Raw genomic sequence first — 21,158 nt, forward strand, 5'->3', positions numbered from 1 at the left:
ACCACATTTCTTGTGTAAGATTGAGTTATTTCCATAAGCATGTTCAGTGACAGTGGACCTCATTTTTGTATATATGTGGTGGTTTAGTTTTCTGTAGCATACATTTTTCACTTTTCCTGGAATTTATATTTGATTTAATACGTATTTTTTTTTCTTATTTGAAGGTGTCACAACATAATGAAAGTTGCTCAAGCCAAACTGGAAATGATAAAACCTGAGGAAGTAAACTTAGAGGAATATGAGGTAATACAGTTTATTGAGAGGCTGGATACTAAACTATCCCGTAGATCTCTGCTATTCCATTTACTTTAGCCCAACTCAGTTCAGATTTGTTATAAATGATATTGAAAAAGTAAGCTTTCATGTCAGTGATCAAGTTAATACTTTCATAAATAATTTTGGGGATGGCTTGATACAATGTCATATTCCAAAAATTTTAAAACTGAAAGGAAAATATTTGCTTTTATTTTTATGTGGAATCTTTTGGATTCTGACACTACATTTTACTTAGTTTTTTAATTTTTTAGCTTAAAAACAATGCAAGAAATTACTTACATTAACTAACTTAGTATAAACAACTAACAGGTAGGTGGCATTGTTACTCCTGTAGTACAAATAAGGACATGAGGCATAGAGGTGAAGGGATCTGCCTGAAGTTCTTGTAGCTAGAGGTTTACAGTGCGGCTAACAGATCTGCATTTACAGCTACTGTGCTTCTCTGAAAGCATGTACTGTACTTTTTATTTTTATGGACCAATTTAAACATCAAGTGTTTTCTTTAAATGCAGGCTCAGGGGCCCGAGGTTTGATCCCCAGGCCTGCCCTGTCGGCCCCGCCCCTGGGGCATGCTGAGATGGTGCGTGGTGGCGTCCACCTTGGGAGGCAGTAAACAGGCAGATCACTATGAGTCCAATGTAGTAGTGAGACCCTAAACATCCTGTAGACCTGTCCCTAAAATACAAAAAAAAAAAAAAAAAATTAAAGTCAGGCTGGGGAGCTGGCGCAGTAGAATAAGTGCTTCCCTGGCAAGCACAATGGCTGAGTTCAATCCCCAGTTCTGCCCCCCCCCCAAAAAAAAAGAAATGCAAATTTTAATGAAAATCCTTAAATAACTTGGAATATTAGGTAAAGACCTAAATATATCAGAAAGTGTCTCTAAAACATATACACACACGTATACATATATATGTATATATATAAATTCAAAATAGCAGAAAATAAGCTTTACAAACAATACAAAATTTCACTAAACAGAGCAGTAGGAACTCAGCAGTGGTTGCTGTATTGCATGATGACACCTTCGACTTCGTTGTTTAGATTGCCAGATATAAACATGTGAAAAAAATGATATAAATGTGTTAAAATGACAACAGCAAAAAAAGTTAGAAGAAATTGAGAAAAGTAAGAATAAAAAGAAAAAAATTGAGTCATTAACTGCTCCTTTCAAAAGACCAGGAGAAATCAGCAGCACAATTAACCAAATTATCCTGCATATATACATAAATATATTTTTTTTCCTTCTTTCTTTTGTCCTTTTCCTCATCCCAGTTTTTCCTTCCCATTGAACTAATTCTTTCACTTCAATTACATGTTGTATCTTTCAGAGTTTATTCTTTCTAGTTCTTACACTAGCGAAACAGTAGGATGTTTGCTATGAGGGTCTGATTTATTTGCTTACCAATGCAGTCTCTAGTTGCGTCCATTTGTCTACAGAAGCCTTGAATTTATCTTTTTTTTATAGTTGAGAAATACTCCATTTTGTAAAAATAACGCATCTTTTTTTATCTATTCCTCAATTGATGGACATTTGGGTTGTTTCTGAGATTGAGTTATGATAAATTGTGCTACTATAAACATTAAAACCAAAATTATAAAACAACAAAATACAGTAAATATATAGTATTGTGAACATTAGAAGCTTTACTTTCACAATTAGGAAAAAGACAGTAGGGCAACAAAATTTAGCAGAAAATAAAAGATTAGGATAAATGATATTTTTTCAGATTTTTATAGACAGGTTAAAGTAAAACCTACAGAAATTTGTAAATTTAAAAGAGCATTATATCCTACCAATCTATGTGAAATATTATTTTATATTGGGATGTCAGTAACTAATATTAGAAAAAGAGTTGAAAAATGACCCTACTTATAATAGCATCTAAAACTATATGTGTATTACATCTGTCTAGAAAATAAGAAAACTTAAAAGGAGAGATTAAAAAAATAAATACCTTGCATATGATATTTGAAAAATTTGCAATTATGAAGATGCCAAGTTTTGCTAGATGGTTTTTTCATTCAGTATGATCCCTATGAAAATTCTAGCAGTTTGTTTTATACAGCTGTAATCTCACTAAAAAGTTCAGTAGCAATTCAAGAATATTAATTTACCTGAGATAGTCCTCAAGAAGAGGATGGAAGGCTTCTACTAGACAGCAAAATACACTGTTTATATTTTTAGAACTTCATAATATTAGCATAGAAATAAGAAAATCAGGACAGAAGAGTAGGATTCACCCATATATAGACATACATGTGCCAGAGATGCCACCTGAACTGTGAACATGGAGATGCTTTGCAATAGGTAGCTCTGGTAGGTTTCTTTTTTTTTAATGGTTTTCTTCTATACTTCGTATTTTGCGTTAGTCAGCTTTTCCATTGCTGGAACCATTACCTGATATCAACTACTTGAAAGAGGAAAGGTTTATTTGGCTCGTGGTTCCCAGGACTCCATCCATCGCAAGCTGGCTCTATCAGAGGAACATCTTAGAGAAGGGCACGGTGGAACATGGCTGCTTAGTGCCTGGTGCCCTGGGATCAGCAGGGAACAGAGCCAACAGTGAATGTGGCCAGGCACCATGTAAACATCTATAAGTCACCCCTGTATGTCCCTCCTGTATATCCACAAGTGTGCTTTAATCATTCCCCAGATGACTTCCAGATGAATCAAGTTGGCACAGTTAAGCTTAACCACCACATTGTACCCCTTTTGAATTTGACATCATTGTAAATAAACATGTAGAAATGGTATTAGCCAACTACCTTTTCCTTCACTATGAACTAATTGTTTTTGAATTGGGGATTGAACTCAGGCCCTTGCACTTACCATGCAAGTGCTTATTCTACTGAGCTATCTCCCTGACCCCTTAGACTACTAACTTTTAATCTTTGTTTTCCAAGGCATAATTTTCATACTACTAAATCTTAGTAAACAGACACAAAGTTAATTCTAAAAGCATAAATTTAGTGTTTCCAGGAAATGTACTCAAAAGGCCATCAGTGTTATCATTAGATGATAGCCTTGGAAACCAAGTTTTTCTGCAGAAATGGGAATAAAGGTTTTAAGTTTTGCAGACCATGCATCCTCTGCTGCAGTTAGCATCTCCTATAGTAATACTTGGCTTGTCACTGTCTGGAGGGATAGGCTATGAACTGCAACCTGCATCCATCCTTTAACTTATAAAGAGACTCCTTAGCTGCAACACGTAAAGGGAGATGCACTTCAGATTTGCAAAATCACATAAATGCGTAGCATTTTCTTTTGCTCCCTTTAATTGTGTACCAAATAACCTTGTTCCAACCTTGATACATAGTAGCATAATCATGTACTTCCTCTCTTCAGTGTTAGAGATACATTTTCTGAAATGCTTCCACATTCAAAACTTTAGATGCCAGAATGATGTGTAAAGTGCTTTGGAGTTTTGAGCATTTCACAATTTTTGAACTAGGGATGCTCAGCTGGTGAAGTCAGTGCAAATATTCCAAAACCACAGAACTCTGAAATGAGAGACATATCCGACCCCAATCGTTTTGGTTAAATATTTCTGCATTAATATTGTAATGATATGCTTTTGTGCTGAAAAACTTCAGAAACAAAAATGATTGATGAGTCTCCATTTGTATTTTTTGTCTTCTGAGGTTTTTATTAGGTACTCATCAATACTGAATGATTTTGATATTATTGTAAGTAGTTTTATTGATCATAAAATCCAACAGGTCTATTTAATTTTAATTTTGAATTGTTTTTCCCTTAATGTAAAGGCACTTGTTGAACGATCTTATTGGTAGTGTTGTGCAGTATATTGTAATGTAGTGTTTTGTTTTTTTTTTTTTTTTGTACCGGGAATCCAACTTATGAGCTCAGGCTTGCTGGTCAGGTGCTATGCCACTTTACGACCTCCCTGGGCCTTGATTGTAATTCTAAATCTTACATGTTTCATATTTTTCTCCTACAGGAATGGCATCAGGATTATAAGAAGTTCAGAGAGACAACTATGTATCTCATAATTGGGTTAGAAAATTTTCAAAGAGAAAGGTAAAACATTTATAAAAAATTTATTTCTGTATTTCTCTTCCATAGTGACCTTACCTAATAGAAAAGATTTCATTCACGGTATACAACTTTAATAAGCTTTTTATTTTGGAATAACTTTAAAGTATAGAATGATTATACATTTAGTAAGAGAGGTACTATGTACCCCACATAAAATATGCTTTTCATTTTAAATTAAATCTGTGAGTTTGGCATTAGTGGTTTCTTTAAGCTCTCAAATACGGTAGTTGACATTTAGGATGACACAGAATTAGATTGAAATGAGAAGCAAAATGTTCCAGTAGAAAGTTTGCTGGGGAACAACAGAGCTGGTCTGGAACTTTTTGTACATCCGCATATCTGCCTGTACTCACCAAGCCTTTTCCTGTTGATTTCATATTTCACTTGAACTTAAATATAGTGTTTCCAATATCTACATGGTTACAGTTCACTTCCCGTTCCATCCAAAACAGTTTCAGGGCATATAAAATGAACTCCCAAATACCATGAAAAGTATATTATAGGAAATGGTGTACAAACAAATATATTTACTGATTGATTAGTTCATTTTTTTAATTAGTCCATGTTTGCAGTATATAATGTTTACATTCCTTGTATAGAATTTGTATATGTGTATAACTCTTTTGAGAACAACCTGGAAAGCAAGTGGTTGTGTAAATGGAATTTTCGTTCTTTTTTTTTTTTTTGAGGAATCTCCACATTAATTTCCATAGTTGCACAAGTCTATTTCCACAAAAAATATAGGGTAGTTCCTTTTAATTATTGAAATTAAAGGTAATCTTAAAGGAATTTCTACTTAGTGGTTGTAATACCATTAATAATGAAAAAGTATATTTTGGTTTACTTGCTATTTCTGATTATTTAGTGGTTTACTTCTTATATTCTTAACATTAATTTACTTAGCTGGTGGTTTTTCAGAAACTACTTTATTTCAATGCAGTGTCTTTTTGAAGCCAAATAAAAAGAATCCTGATCTTTTTCTTTCTTCTAATAAAATACCATAGTCTAACATTGGGATAATGATTTTTTTCTTTTTTTATGTTTTATTAATTTTAATGAGAAAGAAATAGTAATGAGACAGTTTCAAAACAAGTTAATAGGACAGTTACCATAATTAATACATTGCATATTGTTGTCTTCATAGTAGTTACTCAGAGTACAAGATGTAGACATGATCTCTTGTCTAAACAATATCAGTACAAATCTTTGTTCTCAGTGAACTAAGAGAAAGTAGCTGTATATCCTGTTTTGTATATGCATATATATGCACACACACACAAAAATGGATATAATTTTATAGCTATTGAGCATGGTGGCCAGCAACTATATTTGACAATTTATAATCAAATCAATTATTGTTTTTTTAATATTTAAATTAATTTAAATATAAATTTATTTTCTCAAACTGGCCTATTTCTAATGCTAAGCAGCCACATGTGCCTAGTGGCAACTATATGAACTAGCAAAGATGATAATGTTTCCATTATCATACCAAGTTCTGTTTAGATAGTGCTCTTCTAGAGCATGTTTACAATTTTTTATTTATATATATGTTCTAATCATTGTCTTTTAGAAACAAGGTTTTCCTGTGTAGTTCAGGGTGGCCTTGAAATCACTTTGTAGGCTGGTTGTAAACTCATACTAGTTGTCCTGCCTCAGCCTCCTGAGTGCTGGGATTACAGGTGTGTGCCACCTTGCCCTGCTTGAGCACATTTTTAAAATTAAATTTCATAGTTTAAATTTTGAGAATTACAACACACACACACAAATAATGTTTCGCTCACATTATATTTAAGTCCATAGATTAACATTATTAAAGTCTGGTTCTGTGTTGTTGGATGATTCACTTTGATCATCAAAATTGAAGAATATTTTGATGAATAGCTCCATTTAATGAGTTATGTAGTCATTTTTTAAATAACAGTATTCATATTTTCAGGATTTCTGAGATTTGTATTTATGTCAAGAAAATACTTGGGCCGGCCTAATAGCTCCACAGATTAAAGCACCTGCATGCAGGCACAGAGGCCGAGGGTTCAATCCCTGAGCCTGCTATGCCAGCCCTGCCCCCAGGGTGCGCTGAGGCTGTGATCCAGACTGGGCACGGTGGCACTTGCCTGTAATCCCAGCAGTGGGGAGGCTGTAAACAGGAGAATCACTATGACTCCAATCTGGTAGTGAGACCTTGAACACCCTGTGACCCTGCCCTAAAATACAAAAAAGAGAATACTTTTTGATCTTATAATTTAATGCAATGAAATGAAAAAGACATTTTTGTCTTTTAGATAAAACAAGTAGTGTATATCAAATATACCAAAAGATCACACCACGCGTATTTTTTGTTTTACTTTTCCTCTTTCTGAGATGCAATACCTGATGCCCAAATTGAAGGGATGAAAGGTTTATTCACCTCACAGTTTGTAGAGGATTAGAGAACAGTTCATGGTGGGCAGACTGCAGTAAAACAACGAGTCTTACCAGCGTTTTCTTGCCCTTCTATCTTACACTCACATACTTAATCTTACTGCTCTTGAGTCTAGCATTGCACCATAAATCAGTTCCAGAATCAGCTCCTCTAGTTCCAGACACCTTTGAAAAGCTCCCCTAAGATCACAAGAGACCATAAGGAGATATCTAGATACAAGCCATAACATTTTTAATACAAACAAATGAAAGCCTTGAGTTGAATATTTATTGATGGGCTGTTTTCTGTAAGTGGTTATGTATTTTAAGATCCATTACTTCATAGTAGTATAAGTGGAAAATAGTGTTGACAAGACCATGTGGTCTTATTTCATCTGAAATAGGAGTATGATAACTGTACTGATGAATCTTACTCCGAATTTTATTTATTTGTAAGTACTTTCAAGATTGATAAATGTGAAATTTTGTGTACCTTCATGGAGATGTGGACCAATGTAATAGTTTCAGAGGTATTCTCTGAGAGATGATTTGAGTATATAAAATTAAATATGAATGTTATTTAGGAGATTACCTTTCTTGATTAAAAGTTCATACTAAGAAAAGTATGTCAGTTATTTATTGAATAATTATTATAATTAAATGGTATAAAGTAACATTTAATATGACTCAACTTTTTTCATACCAAATTTAGGTTATGTTTATTAAATTTTTCAAAATAAACTTTTTGTTTCTTAGTCACATTCCTAGAAAAAATGTATTTTCCAAAAATAAACTCATTATAATTTCAGATGTATAATCTGATTTTCATGAAGTTTTGTGTTCATTTCCTTCTAATTTTACATTTAAAATTATATTCTAGCTGGGGAATGAAATGGATTTATCTTTTGGAGTGGTGCTGGGAATTGAACTCAGGACCCTGCACTTGCAAGGCAGGCATTTATGCAGCTGAGTTGTGTCCCCATCCCCATAACCTAGAATTTAAAGTATGCGATCATTTTTTTTTATTTTTAAAAGGTGCTATGTTTTCTATATTAATCTGTGAGAAATTACAGTAATTATTGGTTGATGCTACAAAGGTGATGTCTTAAGGTACCTTTTAATATCTCATTTATATAAAGATGTTACTATATTTTTTCCTGTAACATGTTCAGAGAAGGATAATTTTTTAGATAAAACCATTATATATATATATAATCTCCCCCCGGAACTGGGAATTGAACTCATGCCCTTGCGCTTGTCAGGGAAGTGCTTTCCCTGCTATTAAATATTTTCTCCTCTTCTTAAAACTTGGTTAGAACTTCAGAACATCTAGACATGCTAAAATGACACAAAGGCCTAGCCCTGTCATCCTTTTACATTAGTTATGGGCTTTTTATTTTTGTTTTGACCCAATAGATATCCCAGACTTGCAATTGACTTTTTTATCTTTCTTTCTTCCTTCATCTCCTTTGGATATTCTGTCCTCTTTTACATTTTGTGAATGACTAGAATTATGTCTTCATATAGAAGAAACCTGACTAGTCCATTACAGTACATTGATCAAATGATATTTGTGATTGTGAGAATGGAATTTGATCCTTATTTCCTATAAAAATGATGTTATATTGCTAACCAATAAATTGTGAGCCTTCGCATAAGTCTTTTTAGACAGCCATGTCATAGTTTCAGATGTTGGTGTTACTAACTGCTCTTAGGTGGACATTGGATGACATATTTTGATCACAATGTTTTAGATAATAAAAATTTAAAGGTATACTTAAAACCTTTTATAATTGCAGTTTAGTGTGTTTTAACAAAAATGAAGTGCTAATATGTTTGTTTTTGATTTTTAAGTTATATAGATTCCTTGCTGTTCCTTATCTGTGCTTATCAGAATAACAAAGAACTCTTGTCCAAGGGCCCATACAGAGGACATGATGAAGAGTTGATATCACATTATAGAAGAGAATGTTTACTAGTAAGTTGAGTGTACACAACATGTGTTTATCTTTGGCTAAGATTTTCAGACTTATGCTAACAATTGACTCTGTTGGCCCAGGAGATAGCTCCACAGTCTAAGCACTTGCCAGGCAAGCACAAGGACCTCGGATTTTGATCCTCAGTACTGCATGCTGTGTTGGACACTGAAACGGCATGCAGGTGCATGCCTGTAATTCCAGAACAGGAGAGGCTGAGGCAGCAGGATCACTGAGTTTGAGCTGCTTAGTGAGACCCTCTACCAAATAAATAATAAACACAAATAAATGATTATTAAAAAAGATTGTTGACTTTAATAGGGTAAGAATTACAGTGATGTTTTTACACTGGGTTTGCTCCCTTAAAATTCAAAGTATACTCACTTTGGAATTTGGAAGATAGAAGATGAATTCCATCTTTTTTGTGAATAGTATTCAGGTTATAAATCAAAAGTGTTCAGATTGTTTTGTTATATATTTAGAGCTTATCATTCACACTGCAGTCCCCATTTCAGTGAGTAAGGAGTGGCTATGTAGATCATTAGGAAATACTATTATTCCAGGAAATAAAGAATTAATCTTATGAATGTTGTATAGTTGATGTATATAAAGTCCAAGGCTTTATTGTGAGTGTCCTTTTTTTTATTTTTTAAAGAGAGTGCAAAGTTGTATTAAAACACAGAAATGACAAGTGATACGGAATTTCACTAAATAGAATATGAATTTTACAGTATTTTTTTATTGCATAGTGTCTACAAATTAGTTGTTCATATTACTAGATATATTCATGCAAAATTGGAAGAAGAAAGAAAAAAATATGTAAAAAGAAGAGAGAAAAAGGAAAAAGAATTGAATAAAGAAAACAAAACAAATTAAGGCCTACCAGCTCCTTTCTGTAAGATGAGGTCTCAGTGAGGTTCAGGCTGGCCTCTGGCTTATTCCGTAGCTCAGGCTGGCCTCTGTCATAGCTCCTCCTGCTCTGCATCCCAAGTGCCGGGATGACAGGCACGTGCCACTACACCCAGCTGAAACAGTGCTCCTTTTTTGTGCCTAGTGATTAGTTGTTCCTTCCTTAGCTATATGTCTTCACTATGTGTTGCAATGCTGCTAGTACCACAGTTTTTATTTGTTGGTTGGTTTTCATACCAGGGATTGAACTTAGTACCTTGTGTTTGCCAGGCAGGCACTTAAGCCACTTAGCTATCTCCCCAGCCTCAGACTTTTAAAAATTACTTTAAAAACAGTTTGTCTACACTAGTTCATGTAAGTATATGTCTGGAGGACATTGTATCAGCCTTCATATTTTATCTAACACACTCCATTGAAAAATCTGTTGATTAAATTTCACTTTCAGTTAGCCACTAACATCTTTTCTAGGTCGTAAACTCCTAAGTTGTCATTTGTTTCCTGTTAAAATATAGACACAAAAATATTCGCACTACTATATATATATATTTTTAATTTGTATTGATTTATTATATGGATGAAGTATACTTTAAAATACTTTTAAGTAGGCTCACTAGATTAACGTACTTTCAGTAAAGTTACCAATTTTACACTAATTTTAGTGTGCAATAGATATTTAACATTTTTCAGGAGAAATAGCCAAATGTTAGGTCTTGCTGGGTTTTTTTTCCTCTGCTGACTTTATTGCATTTTAGTGCATTTTTTTTCTTCTGCATTTTAGGGAAGGGTCTACAGGGTGTTCAAGGTCTCACTACTAGATCAGACTCCTAGTGATCCGCCTGTGTATAGCCTCCCAAGAGCTGGGATTACAGGCATGCCACCATGCCCAGTCTCAATTACCATCTCAGTGTGCCCCGGGGGTGGGGCCAGCACAGCAGGCCCGGGATGGAACTCCCAGCCCCTGCGCCTGCTTGCAGGCACTCTAATCTGCTGAGCTATTTGGCCAGCCCTTTAGTGCATTTTAAAACTTAAATTGTTTGCTGTTTTATTCCATTGAGGCTGGTGTTACCATAGTTTTATTGTGCTTTTGGAGAAAAAAGCTGGCGCATCACTGATGGTAGGTGCTGGACACGCGGTGCGCCGCTGCATTGTACTGCAGCCCTGAAGACGGCTTTGTCATTTTGACCTGTTTCATAGGCTGAAAAGCTCCCTCAAAATGGAACATTTGAGTCATGACTTTCACTTTTTTAAAAATGCAGTTTTATATAATTATATGGCAATAAGCATTAAATATGTTGAAAATTTATCTTGAATACAAATAATTTTTGAACTATAGAAACATTTTAGTAAAGCTGATTTTAAATGTAAGTACAACTGCACGATTACCCTGAAACATTAAAAAAATAGATTTTTTATTTGTTAATAATAAAGCAGCCACACTTAGTTCTTTTACATAGGGATTTATATAAAACTTCCTAAGGATTATTTTAGTGTTTCTTTGTGAAGTGTTTTTCCTCCATATTATATATTTATAGACTATCAGGCTTTGAAGGAAATATAGCCAGTTAAACATGTTTTGTATGCTTAGGGAACTCACCTGCTTTTAAAAAGACATAAAAGTCTTTTTTTTTTTTTTAATATTCTAGAGTAACTACTAATATGAGAAATACACAAAATGATATGTCTGGGATTGTTGTAAGATTCTTAAGAGATAAGCACTGAGCTATATCTTAATGATTAAGTAGAAGTTTTGTATTTGGTAGAAAATGGAGAACATTCTAGTCAAAAGGACACTATACACAGTGGTGGTGAATCCTTCAGAATCTCCAGTGATAACAAACAGCTGGCTGTGTCACACATGGGTGCAGTCCCACTGGCCTAGAATATATACAACAGAAAATGAAGATAAATTTAGTGTAAGATATGAAGTAGTAAAATCAGGGGGAAGAGAAGCCTGATGTCTGATGACAGAGAAGCTTGTATTGCACCTGTGTAAATTCAGTTACATTTAGCTTGATCAGTTTTTCTCCTACTAGAAAATAATTCTGGCAGTGATTTACTATAGAAAAATCCAGATTGATGTCAGAATCTCCGGAAGGGAAGGATGGGAAAGCCTCTAAGAAGGCAGCAGTATGGTGGCCATGAAGAAGATAGAGAAGATGTTGAAGGAAGGGACTTGGTAACTTGTTGAATGAGTAAAAGCAGGAAATGGCAAAGAGCTGTTACATTTTAGTTTGAGGCTTGGCATGGGGACTCTTAAGAGGATGAGTAAGATTGGCTTTGGATATAAGATTCTAGGCCATTGTTTGTTCAGTGAACTGAACTTTAAAACTTAGTATTAACCTTTAAAACAGTAACTAAAAGTCATTGAATTATTTTTATAAAGAGAAAAATGCTAGTATAGTTTTCTTCATTTAAACTTTTTAACCAGAATATAAGGAAGATAATAGTGTCTTAAGTTTTCATGTAAAATAACAGAAACTAAGAGATTTAACCAGTTTTCTCAATTGAATAATTATTGATCCATTTGAACTTTTAGTATAGTCCTCTTTCCACAGTAAAATCAGTTGAACAAAAATTACATAATATAAAGACACATAATTTTCCTACTTTAAATTCAGCTTAACAGGACAAGTCACATGGCTCAGCAGATTAAAGCATCTGCTTAGGCATTGCAGGGACTGGGGTTCAATCTCCGGCGTGCCTTGCCAGCCCCGCTGCCCGGGGCATGCTGAGCCAACTAATGAGATTGGGTGTGTTGGCACACACTTGTAATCCCAGTGCTTGGGAGCCTGAAAACAGAAAGATCACTACCAGTCCGATCTGTGTAGTGAGACCCTGAAGACCCTTAAATACATACATACATACATACCATATTCAGCTTAACAGTTCATTATATTTCATTGAGATTTCAAGTTTAAACCCTTAAAAATAGTTTTTAATGTATAAGTACAGTGTACCTTACATCTGCATTTCTTCTTCCATGGATGTCTCTGTTCTAAATCAATGGGCAGAACTCCAGTCTAGCATTTGTTTCTATAAAGTTTTATTGAAATATAGCAATGACTATTGATTTACGTGTGATACGTGGCTGCCAGTGTCCAGCAATGCCAAAATTGAGTAGAGTGAAAATGCTAAAATAATGCACCTGAAATTTACTGGTGCCTACACCAAATAACTCCATAAGAGTTTTTTGTTTGCTTGATTACCTGTATAGAACACCTGGGGAGCTTATAGTGTATATTCAGTAAAAAAATTTGTTGTAGAAAAAAGTGAATTTTATCATTTTAATTTCTTTTATATTAAGGAATATAGTACGTATTCACTTTGACATGTATAAAGAAAATAATGGGTTTCTCAATGTGGAACCTGAATTTCTTTATTTTAAAATTCATTTTGGGTATTTATAAAATTTTCAAACTGAGAGAAATTAATCTCTGGGGAGTAGTAAATGACCCCTCCAGTGATACTCAAAGGAATACAAGCTGTACATAAACCTTAAAAGCATAGTATCTTCAGAGAGTGGGCGTGGTGGCGCGCACCTGTAATCCCAGCTCTTGGGAGGCTGTAAGCAGCGGATCACTAGGAGTCCAATCTAGTAGTGAGACCTTGAACACCCTGTAGACCCTTCCCTAAAATATTAAAACAAAAAAAATCCAAAGCATAGTATCTTTTACATTGTATTTTGCTTCTGTTTTTCATCTTTTGTTATGTACATAGCTTTTTCTAACAGACTTTAATATAACATAGGCTGAGGTTATTCTTCCTGATTGCTATTTTTTTAGTAGTCTGTATGAACATACTTATTATTTTGTCTTCAGTATTAACAATTATAGGTATTTTTACTTAAAAGGAAACAAAATAATTTTTTTTCTCTCATTGCAAAAAAGAAATTAAATGAACAAGCTGCAGAACTCTTTGAATCTGGAGAAGATCGAGACGTAAACAATGGTTTGATTATTATGAATGAGTTTATTGTTCCATTTTTGCCCCTGTTACTGGTGGATGAAATGGAAGAGAAAGATATCCTTGCTGTAGAGGACATGAGGAATCGGTGGTGCTCCTACTTAGGACAAGAAATGGAATGTGAGTTTAAACATTTGCTAGTAGGTACCTGATGTGTTGGGATTACAATCAGTTAAAATAAAGTGCTGTATATTTTGGGCATTCAATATTCTATAGTAGTTTTATATTCATATCATTATGGTTTCTTTTCCCCATACTTACAAACTAAGTAACATGTATTACTGCTGGCGTTTGTAAATTATCTCTTGTCCCAGAAAAGCAATTATTTTACAGAGTGTAGAACATAGAAATAGAACATCAGCTAGCCTCTGCAGGCTAATAAATCACATTGCAGGTGATCACCTCATAATTTATCTCTACTTTTAACTGCATCTTCTTGTTTGTATTTGCAGCAAACCTTCAAGAAAAGCTGACAGATTTTCTGCCAAAACTGCTTGACTGTTCAACAGAGATTAAAGGTTTTAATGAGCCGCCGAAGTTACCTTCATATTCCACTCATGAACTCTGTGAGCGATTTTCCCGAATCATGTTGTCACTCAGCCGAACTCCTGCTGATGGAAGATGAGCTGCGTACACGTTCCCTAAACACTGTATAAACTTTTTTAGTTCTTGACCCTTGCCTTCCTGTCACAGGGTTTGCTTGTTGCTGCTATAATTTTTAACTTTTTTATTTTAATAACTGCAAAAGACAATGACTATACAGACTTTAGCTAGCTTTCAAATAATAAAGCTGAGAATCGCATGGCACTCAGACTTTGTTTTAACCAGAACTGATGTATAATTATAAATCTGATTGGTTTTATTACGGCAAAATTATGCTTTTGCCACCTTTCTGTTACAGTATTACTTTGCTTTTATCTCTCCTTTATCAGCCGCTTTCCATTCAGTCTGGACTCTTCCATGACGATAGCCATTTAAGTGTTCAGCACTGTGTATTATACATAATATTTGGTAGCTTGTAAATGAATTTAAAGAATAAAGTTTTATTTATGGCTACCTATGTGTCTGTAAGCAGGTATATTGTACATTCTCTTTTTAGTTATAACATACAGGTGAATTTTGTCTTGGGATAAAGGTTGGGTAATAAATAGATAAATATACCTTTTTTGCTGTAATAGTAGCATATTTTAAGTTTACCAAGTGTTTAATGTTTAAAGACATCTATTTTTTTTGCTCAGTTCAACTTTGTATGGCATCTAAACCTGTTTTGAATTTAGTTAGGTTTTCATTGAAGTGAGTGATTTTTATCTCAAATGACACTGAAGACTTTTAACCTTTTCTTTTATTTTCCTTTTTCTGTGTATTTCCAAAAAATATAGCAAGGTGATTATTTCAAGTGAGACCTGAAAAAGTACTTGAATAAGGGCTATTTGTGACACTTAAAATATGTAAATATACAGAAGTTCTTCATAATGGAAGACAGTGTTTTGCATTATATAATCATTCTATTTTTGTAAATTGTATACCATTTTAATTGAAAATGTTCTGTACTAATCAATGCTGTGAAATGAAGTTGATACTGTTTAAAATTTATGCGTATATTAACTGCTTTTATTTACATTAATTTTTCAAAAGAAAAAAACATTTTATAGGTGGAACTGCTGTTTATGATTAATGAAGTAATATTGTGAATGAAAATCAAAATCAATGCTTTAAAGGTACTCTTGTTATAACCTATTTTTGAATTTATGAAAATTTCTTTATAAATAATACTTTGTTAGCATAGTAAAATATATCATTATATTATGTGTATGTTTGGTATAGCGTCGCCCAAACTAGTGCTTTTTAAAACTGCCTCTCACAAAAGATGCTGGGTAGAGGAAGAAGAAAAAATGTGTATTATGTGATGCTTTTTTAAAAAGTATCATTGTATTGTTATGGTATTACTGAGAAGATACTCATATTTGTAAAGTTAAATTTTGCATATTTTAGGTATCGAAGTGTATTTGGGTTTTAGATTTTAAATTTTCTGCTAAGCAAAAGTCTGATGCAGTTTACAGGTATTGGTAAAAATTTGGAGCCTTCATATGTATCATCAAAAGTTTTTAAAGTGTCTGACATTTTGTGATCTAATATCATGGTAAAGTTGTTTTGTTTATATGTGTAATTGACTGCTGAGCTACAAGTGTCAATACTATATGGAAATTATTCCTTCAAAAGGCATATCCAGAGACTCTTATGTGACTGTTTTGCTCAAGGTAAGTATTACTGTATTTACTTTGTACTTATAAAAAATAGGATTACTCATTCCTGGTAATGAATCTGAGAAAAACTTTTTTGAAGCAATGTTTTTTTCTAAACCTGGAGAAGTAACTTGCCTTCCTACTCTCTTGTCATCTAGTCCTAGGATTTAGGTCAGTTAAATTTCTTTTTATAGAATTTAATAGCATAAATAAAACTCAAAGCAAATACTTTAAGAAATAAAACTCTTGTCCAAGCAGTTTGACTTTAGTTCAGATGACTCTCATCTTGGTTACTTCAGTTTTCTCCTCCCTCCCCAAATTATATTTTGAAGTAATGTAGAGTAGTAGTCAAAGTGGCAGACATTACAACCTGTGTTATGTGCACGGTGCAGGAGACAGCCAGCTGCAAGTGAGCGGCCTCACTGGGTGCTGTCTTCATATTCATTGACATACAATAATAATTATGCATGAATAAAATAGTGATGTTCGTTGTGTACTTTCCAGGCCAGCTGCTTCACCACTGTCTGGGAGCACGTTAGAACTGAGAAGTCTCGAGCCCTGCCTCAGAACTACGGATTTAAAACTAATTTGTGTGTCTTTTAACCAAGTTCTTCACATGACTTTGCTGCTTGCTTAAGTTTGAGAGCCACTGTACTAGATGAAAATATTCTGGACCTTAAATTCATGCTTTTTAATTTATATTTACTCGTGCTGCTTTTTGGGAAGCTTTTGCCTTTTGCCCTCACTTGCAATTTAAAGGAAGCGATTAAAAAATTTTATTCTTATTTCTTTGCCTTGTTTGTATAGGTTTAAAAATGGAGAATAAGATGGAATTTCTCTTTTTCTATCTGCCTTTCCCAAGAGAAGTTCAGTGTCTGTGTGTGTCAGGCTTGGTGACTGTCTTACACACTTCACTCCTGGCTGAGATGAAGTACCTGACCACCCTTCTAAAAGAGGAGAGGTTTACCTTGGCATGCACTGCTGCAGTTTCAGCCTTTGCCTGGCTGGCTGGCTCCCACAGAGGCCTGGTAGAAGGATGTCGTAGAGGAAGCTGCTCACTCCATAGCAGCCAGGAGCAGAGAGAAGCGGGAGGAGCCTGGGAGGGAGACACCCTCCAGGCCATGCCCCCAGTGACCCAGGGCTTCCATCCAGGCCCCAGGTCCCCGTAGCAAGCCATCAGCGGTGCCCTGCTAATCCAAGCTACCCTCTACAAGCTCTGCCTTTGAACACATGAGTTTATGGGTCCATCCAGATATAAATCATACATCACCTTACCTCCAGGTCCTCCTCTTATCCCCCAAAATTCAAACTTGGATGCTTGCTGGGTAATAAGAATAGTCTTGTGTACTTTTACATTGGTTTACTTATTAAGTATATTAAGTACTGTTCATTGTAGCCAAGGTAACTTCATTCATATAACGTATATTATCAGTATGAGTAGGGTATAGCAATAAATTGCTGCACAAGTTGGTGCCTTGATAACAGAAATTTGTCAGAGCACTGGAGCTGGAAGTCCAAGATCAAGGTTGGCATGTTTCGTTTCTGCTGAGGCACCTCTTGGGGGTTTGCACATGGCTACTGTCTTTTTTCCTCCTGTGGCCAAGGCGTGCTCCCTATATATACACATCTCAGTGTATCCTGCCCATTAAGGCACCAGTCGTACTAGATTAGGCCCCATCCTTGTAACTCCTAAAAGCCTTTACAGCCATGTATGGCATTTTCTAGTACATTAACTTTACGAGTTAATAAAATTACGGCAATCCAAGGTTTAAATTGCTCCTAGTGCATTCGTATGGTATAATCTGTGCAGTGCTTTCATTGAATGCGTTTTCGCTAACATTGTTCATGTTGACTATTGTGTTTATTTCATTCATTTCACCTAACATTGTATTATGGCTATATTTCTGTTTTCTACTGTCTTTGTCCTATTTCCCTATTTTTATTCCTCCCTGTCCATGCAACCTAGACATAGATCTTATGTTCAGATAGATTTATGGAACATATACATGGTGTTATTTTGTTCTCTCTTTTCTTGAGTGTGAGTTGCTAGGGAGAGGATCATTATTTTTTATTTATTTTTTAACTCAAGGGCACTTTTTTTTTTCAAAGTTTTATTGACAAACAGCAATGAAACAATTTCAAATCAAATCGGAAGGACAGTTTCAACAAATAATACACTGCATATATTCTTCTTAGTGGTTAATTGCTGTACAAGATGCGGACTTGTGATCCTATTTACAAACACCATTAGAACAAATCATTCTATTCATTAAGAGAATGCAACTATATATCTATCCCAACCTCTTTGAATACACAGATACAAAATGGACATTCATCGGTATACCCCATTTTTTCTAAGTTCCGTTATTGAATATTATAGGTGTGTAAACTCAGCAAAATATTCTAAAAGAGTCCAGTAGCCTATAATAGCATTGGGTCTTATATTTAACTGGCAATGTCAGAAATTATTGACCTGAGTCCCCCACAGCTCAACTTAACAGCATGGCTTTATTTCTTATATTTCGACTTCATACTTTTCTACTGGATGGTTAAGACCAAGGTAAAGCAGGACCTATGCAACAAGAGTTGTAGCTTTTTGATCTGAGAAGGTCAGTGAAATGCCCTCAGGATTTGTCCTGAGATCCTGTACCTCAGATTGTAGAACCTTCATCAGTGCAGCCATGTGGATGAGTCACGGCCATTGCTTGGCCAATGTGCTCTCTGTGAAAGCCTGAGAGAGTGTCTTCTCCCCATGTGACTCTCCTTAGGCACACTCTATGTCATCGATCACTTTCCTCTTTGGCCCCATAATCTTCTTGATCAGAAAATTTGGGACACTACCGAGGTACATGACGTTGCAGTACAAGTTCTCATATGTCCTGAGTCTTAATTGACCTTAGAAGGTTAGGGCCAAAATGTTGGCTTTCCTTGTATCCTTCCTTTTTCTCTAATTTTGGTCTGCAAACTTAGGTTGTTAACCATCCAGAAGAAAAGCTTATTGTTATTATCAAACGATTTGGGCTATCAATCTTAACCTCACTATCTCACTGCATTTCAAACATCTTAGGCATAATAAGGAACAGGTATTTTTCATCAAGTATTGATATGTTGAACTTTAAGTCCCTACATGATATGATAAAAAAAACATTTAAAAATTAGATTATATTTTAAAAAATAGGATAAAGAATTCTATGCTTCTCATGTTTGCACATAAGTCCAAAAATCTCACCATACACAACCTTGAAGCAGGACAGTCCCACAATATTCCTTTTCCTGTCTCTTGCTTTCCTTCACCACCACCTTCTTCTTGAACATCCATCTACCCTAGAGACATCTTAGCAGTAAATGGCATGTCATGACAAGCTGCTCAAGGGCACTTTTTAATGACTTCTTCTTAACATGATCATCCACAAAGACCATATTCTCAAATATGCTCACACAGACAAGTACAGGAGGTTAGCGTTTCACCATCTTTTAAGGGGATGTGATTTATTCCATAATACCACTCCTTTGATTTTTCATATGAGGAAACTAAGTTTGCAGAACTTACGTAGTCCACCAGGGTCTCGTGGTCATGAGGCAAACTGGAGCCTTAACAACTTCATTCTGTTTCTCTTCTAAGCCTTCTGCAGAAATGGCATCTCTCTTCAGGCCTCTCAGAAGGGCACTGCTAAGAAGATCCATGCATAACTCCGCATCAAGAATGTCATTATTTTTGTAAAAATGAAGTATCTAGCTATTTTATAAATGCTTTCTCCTTTTCCAATATCTAATTCCTTTCTCTCTGTCCTATTTTTCTGATTTCTTTGATACAAATAATTAAAAATAAGTGAGTCATTCTGGTAACCACACTCAGTTGAATGAATGTGAGCATGCATTCCAGGATTTTACATGTCCCTCTTTGTTCCATGTATGCTTAGCATTTCACATTCGCTGCCACCCTCATCCTCTTATTCAGTCAGCTCCTGCGGTGCTGAGTTACCTTGCTTTTTCCTTACCAAGGAAAATGATGAAATTAGGTATGATCTTTCCATCAATTCTGTACCCCCTTTACTGTAAATTTATACTTGGTAATTTAAGTTAACTAGGATATAATAGAGTATTGTGAAGATAATATAAATGAGAATGTAGTATACAGTGAGCATAACAATTTAAGTGAAAATACATTCTTTTGAGGATACACTCATTCTGTAGAAGTGATTTTTTTTCACCTTTTACTAGTTTAAAACCTGTTTCTCTTTTAGCAAAAACTGGTTCTCTCAGTAATTTAGAACTAGACCAATATTTTCAACCCAGGTTGTGCATCAAAATATTAGGATGACTTCTCTTAAATACTTAGATCCTATGTATGATGTATAGGGCTTCTTAAACATAAACTGGTTGTACAACAGTGGATTAAATAGTTACTGAATTTTAATTTAGTTAAGAATTATATGTGACCCAGGGCTGGCGAGATAGCTCAGCGGACTAAGCAACTGCCTGGCAAGCATAAGGACTAGGGTTCAATCCCTGGCGCTACATGCTGCACAGGCCCTGACCCCAGGTGCACTGAGCCGGCAACGGAGACCACTGGGCACGATGGCGCACACCTGTAATCCCAGCGCTGGGGAGGCTGATAACAGGATCACAACGAGTGAGCTATGTAATGAGAACTCTCTACAAATACATGAATTAAAAAAGAATTGTATGTGACCCTACGTGAGAGCTTGTGATTGAGCTAAAGTTGGGAGGATTAATTTGCTTTCTACACACACACACCCTCCTCCCTGTCTTCCTTTTTATAAAGACACCAGCCATAGTGGATTAGCCTCCACCTCACAACTCCTGAAAAGAATCTTTTCCTCCATCTCCTTTTTTCTCTCCAGATCACATCCAGGCTGGTTTGAGCTTGAGTAAGTTAAGTTTTCATGCCTTAGTTTCTTTATCTGTAAAATAAGAAATCATAGTATAATCTGCCTTCTAGAGGATTCTTTTATTAAAGATTAAATATATTTCTATATGAGAAACATTTTTAAATACCTGTCACATGCATATTTAATACAATGTGCCATTGTTGATTATTTCTCCTGGTTTTCAGGATTTGGGGCCTCCTGATACATAAACCTCTTTGGGTCACTATTACCTCTTCCTGCATTCTTTGTTTTTTCATTCTCCATTTCATAAATATTACTGTTGCTCAAGGCGTGGTACCTGGCCCCCTTCTCTCTCTGCATTGGTTATACCTATTAGGTTATCTTTCCAGTCTGTCTGTGTAATTCACAAGTCAGTGGTTTGTAGCCAAAACTGTCTTCTAGACTGATACGAGTCCACAAAGTTCTACGTGACTTTCTC

At 35.0% G+C, this 21,158-nt stretch overlaps 1 protein-coding gene across 8 annotated transcripts in view; it reads left to right on the top strand.

Annotated features, from left to right (window-relative positions):
• The window catches only part of Usp25 (ubiquitin specific peptidase 25), a 115,331-nt gene extending 100,158 nt beyond the window's left edge, over positions 1-15,173 (top strand). For all 8 annotated transcript variants that reach the window (XM_023724109.1, XM_023724112.1, XM_023724113.1 and 5 more), the window contains 5 exons: positions 165-243; positions 4,236-4,315; positions 8,591-8,714; positions 13,509-13,704; positions 14,037-15,173. In XM_023724109.1, the coding sequence (XP_023579877.1) occupies positions 165-243; positions 4,236-4,315; positions 8,591-8,714; positions 13,509-13,704; positions 14,037-14,209 (652 nt within the window). In that variant the 3' untranslated portion in view covers positions 14,210-15,173. The remainder of the gene's footprint in view (positions 1-164; positions 244-4,235; positions 4,316-8,590; positions 8,715-13,508; positions 13,705-14,036) is intronic.
• Positions 15,174-21,158: the final 5,985 nt, after the last annotated feature.

The sequence above is a fragment of the Octodon degus genome, unplaced genomic scaffold (assembly GCF_000260255.1).
Source record: "Octodon degus isolate 3935 unplaced genomic scaffold, OctDeg1.0 scaffold00106, whole genome shotgun sequence".
In the NCBI taxonomy this organism is placed as follows: domain Eukaryota; kingdom Metazoa; phylum Chordata; class Mammalia; order Rodentia; family Octodontidae; genus Octodon; species Octodon degus.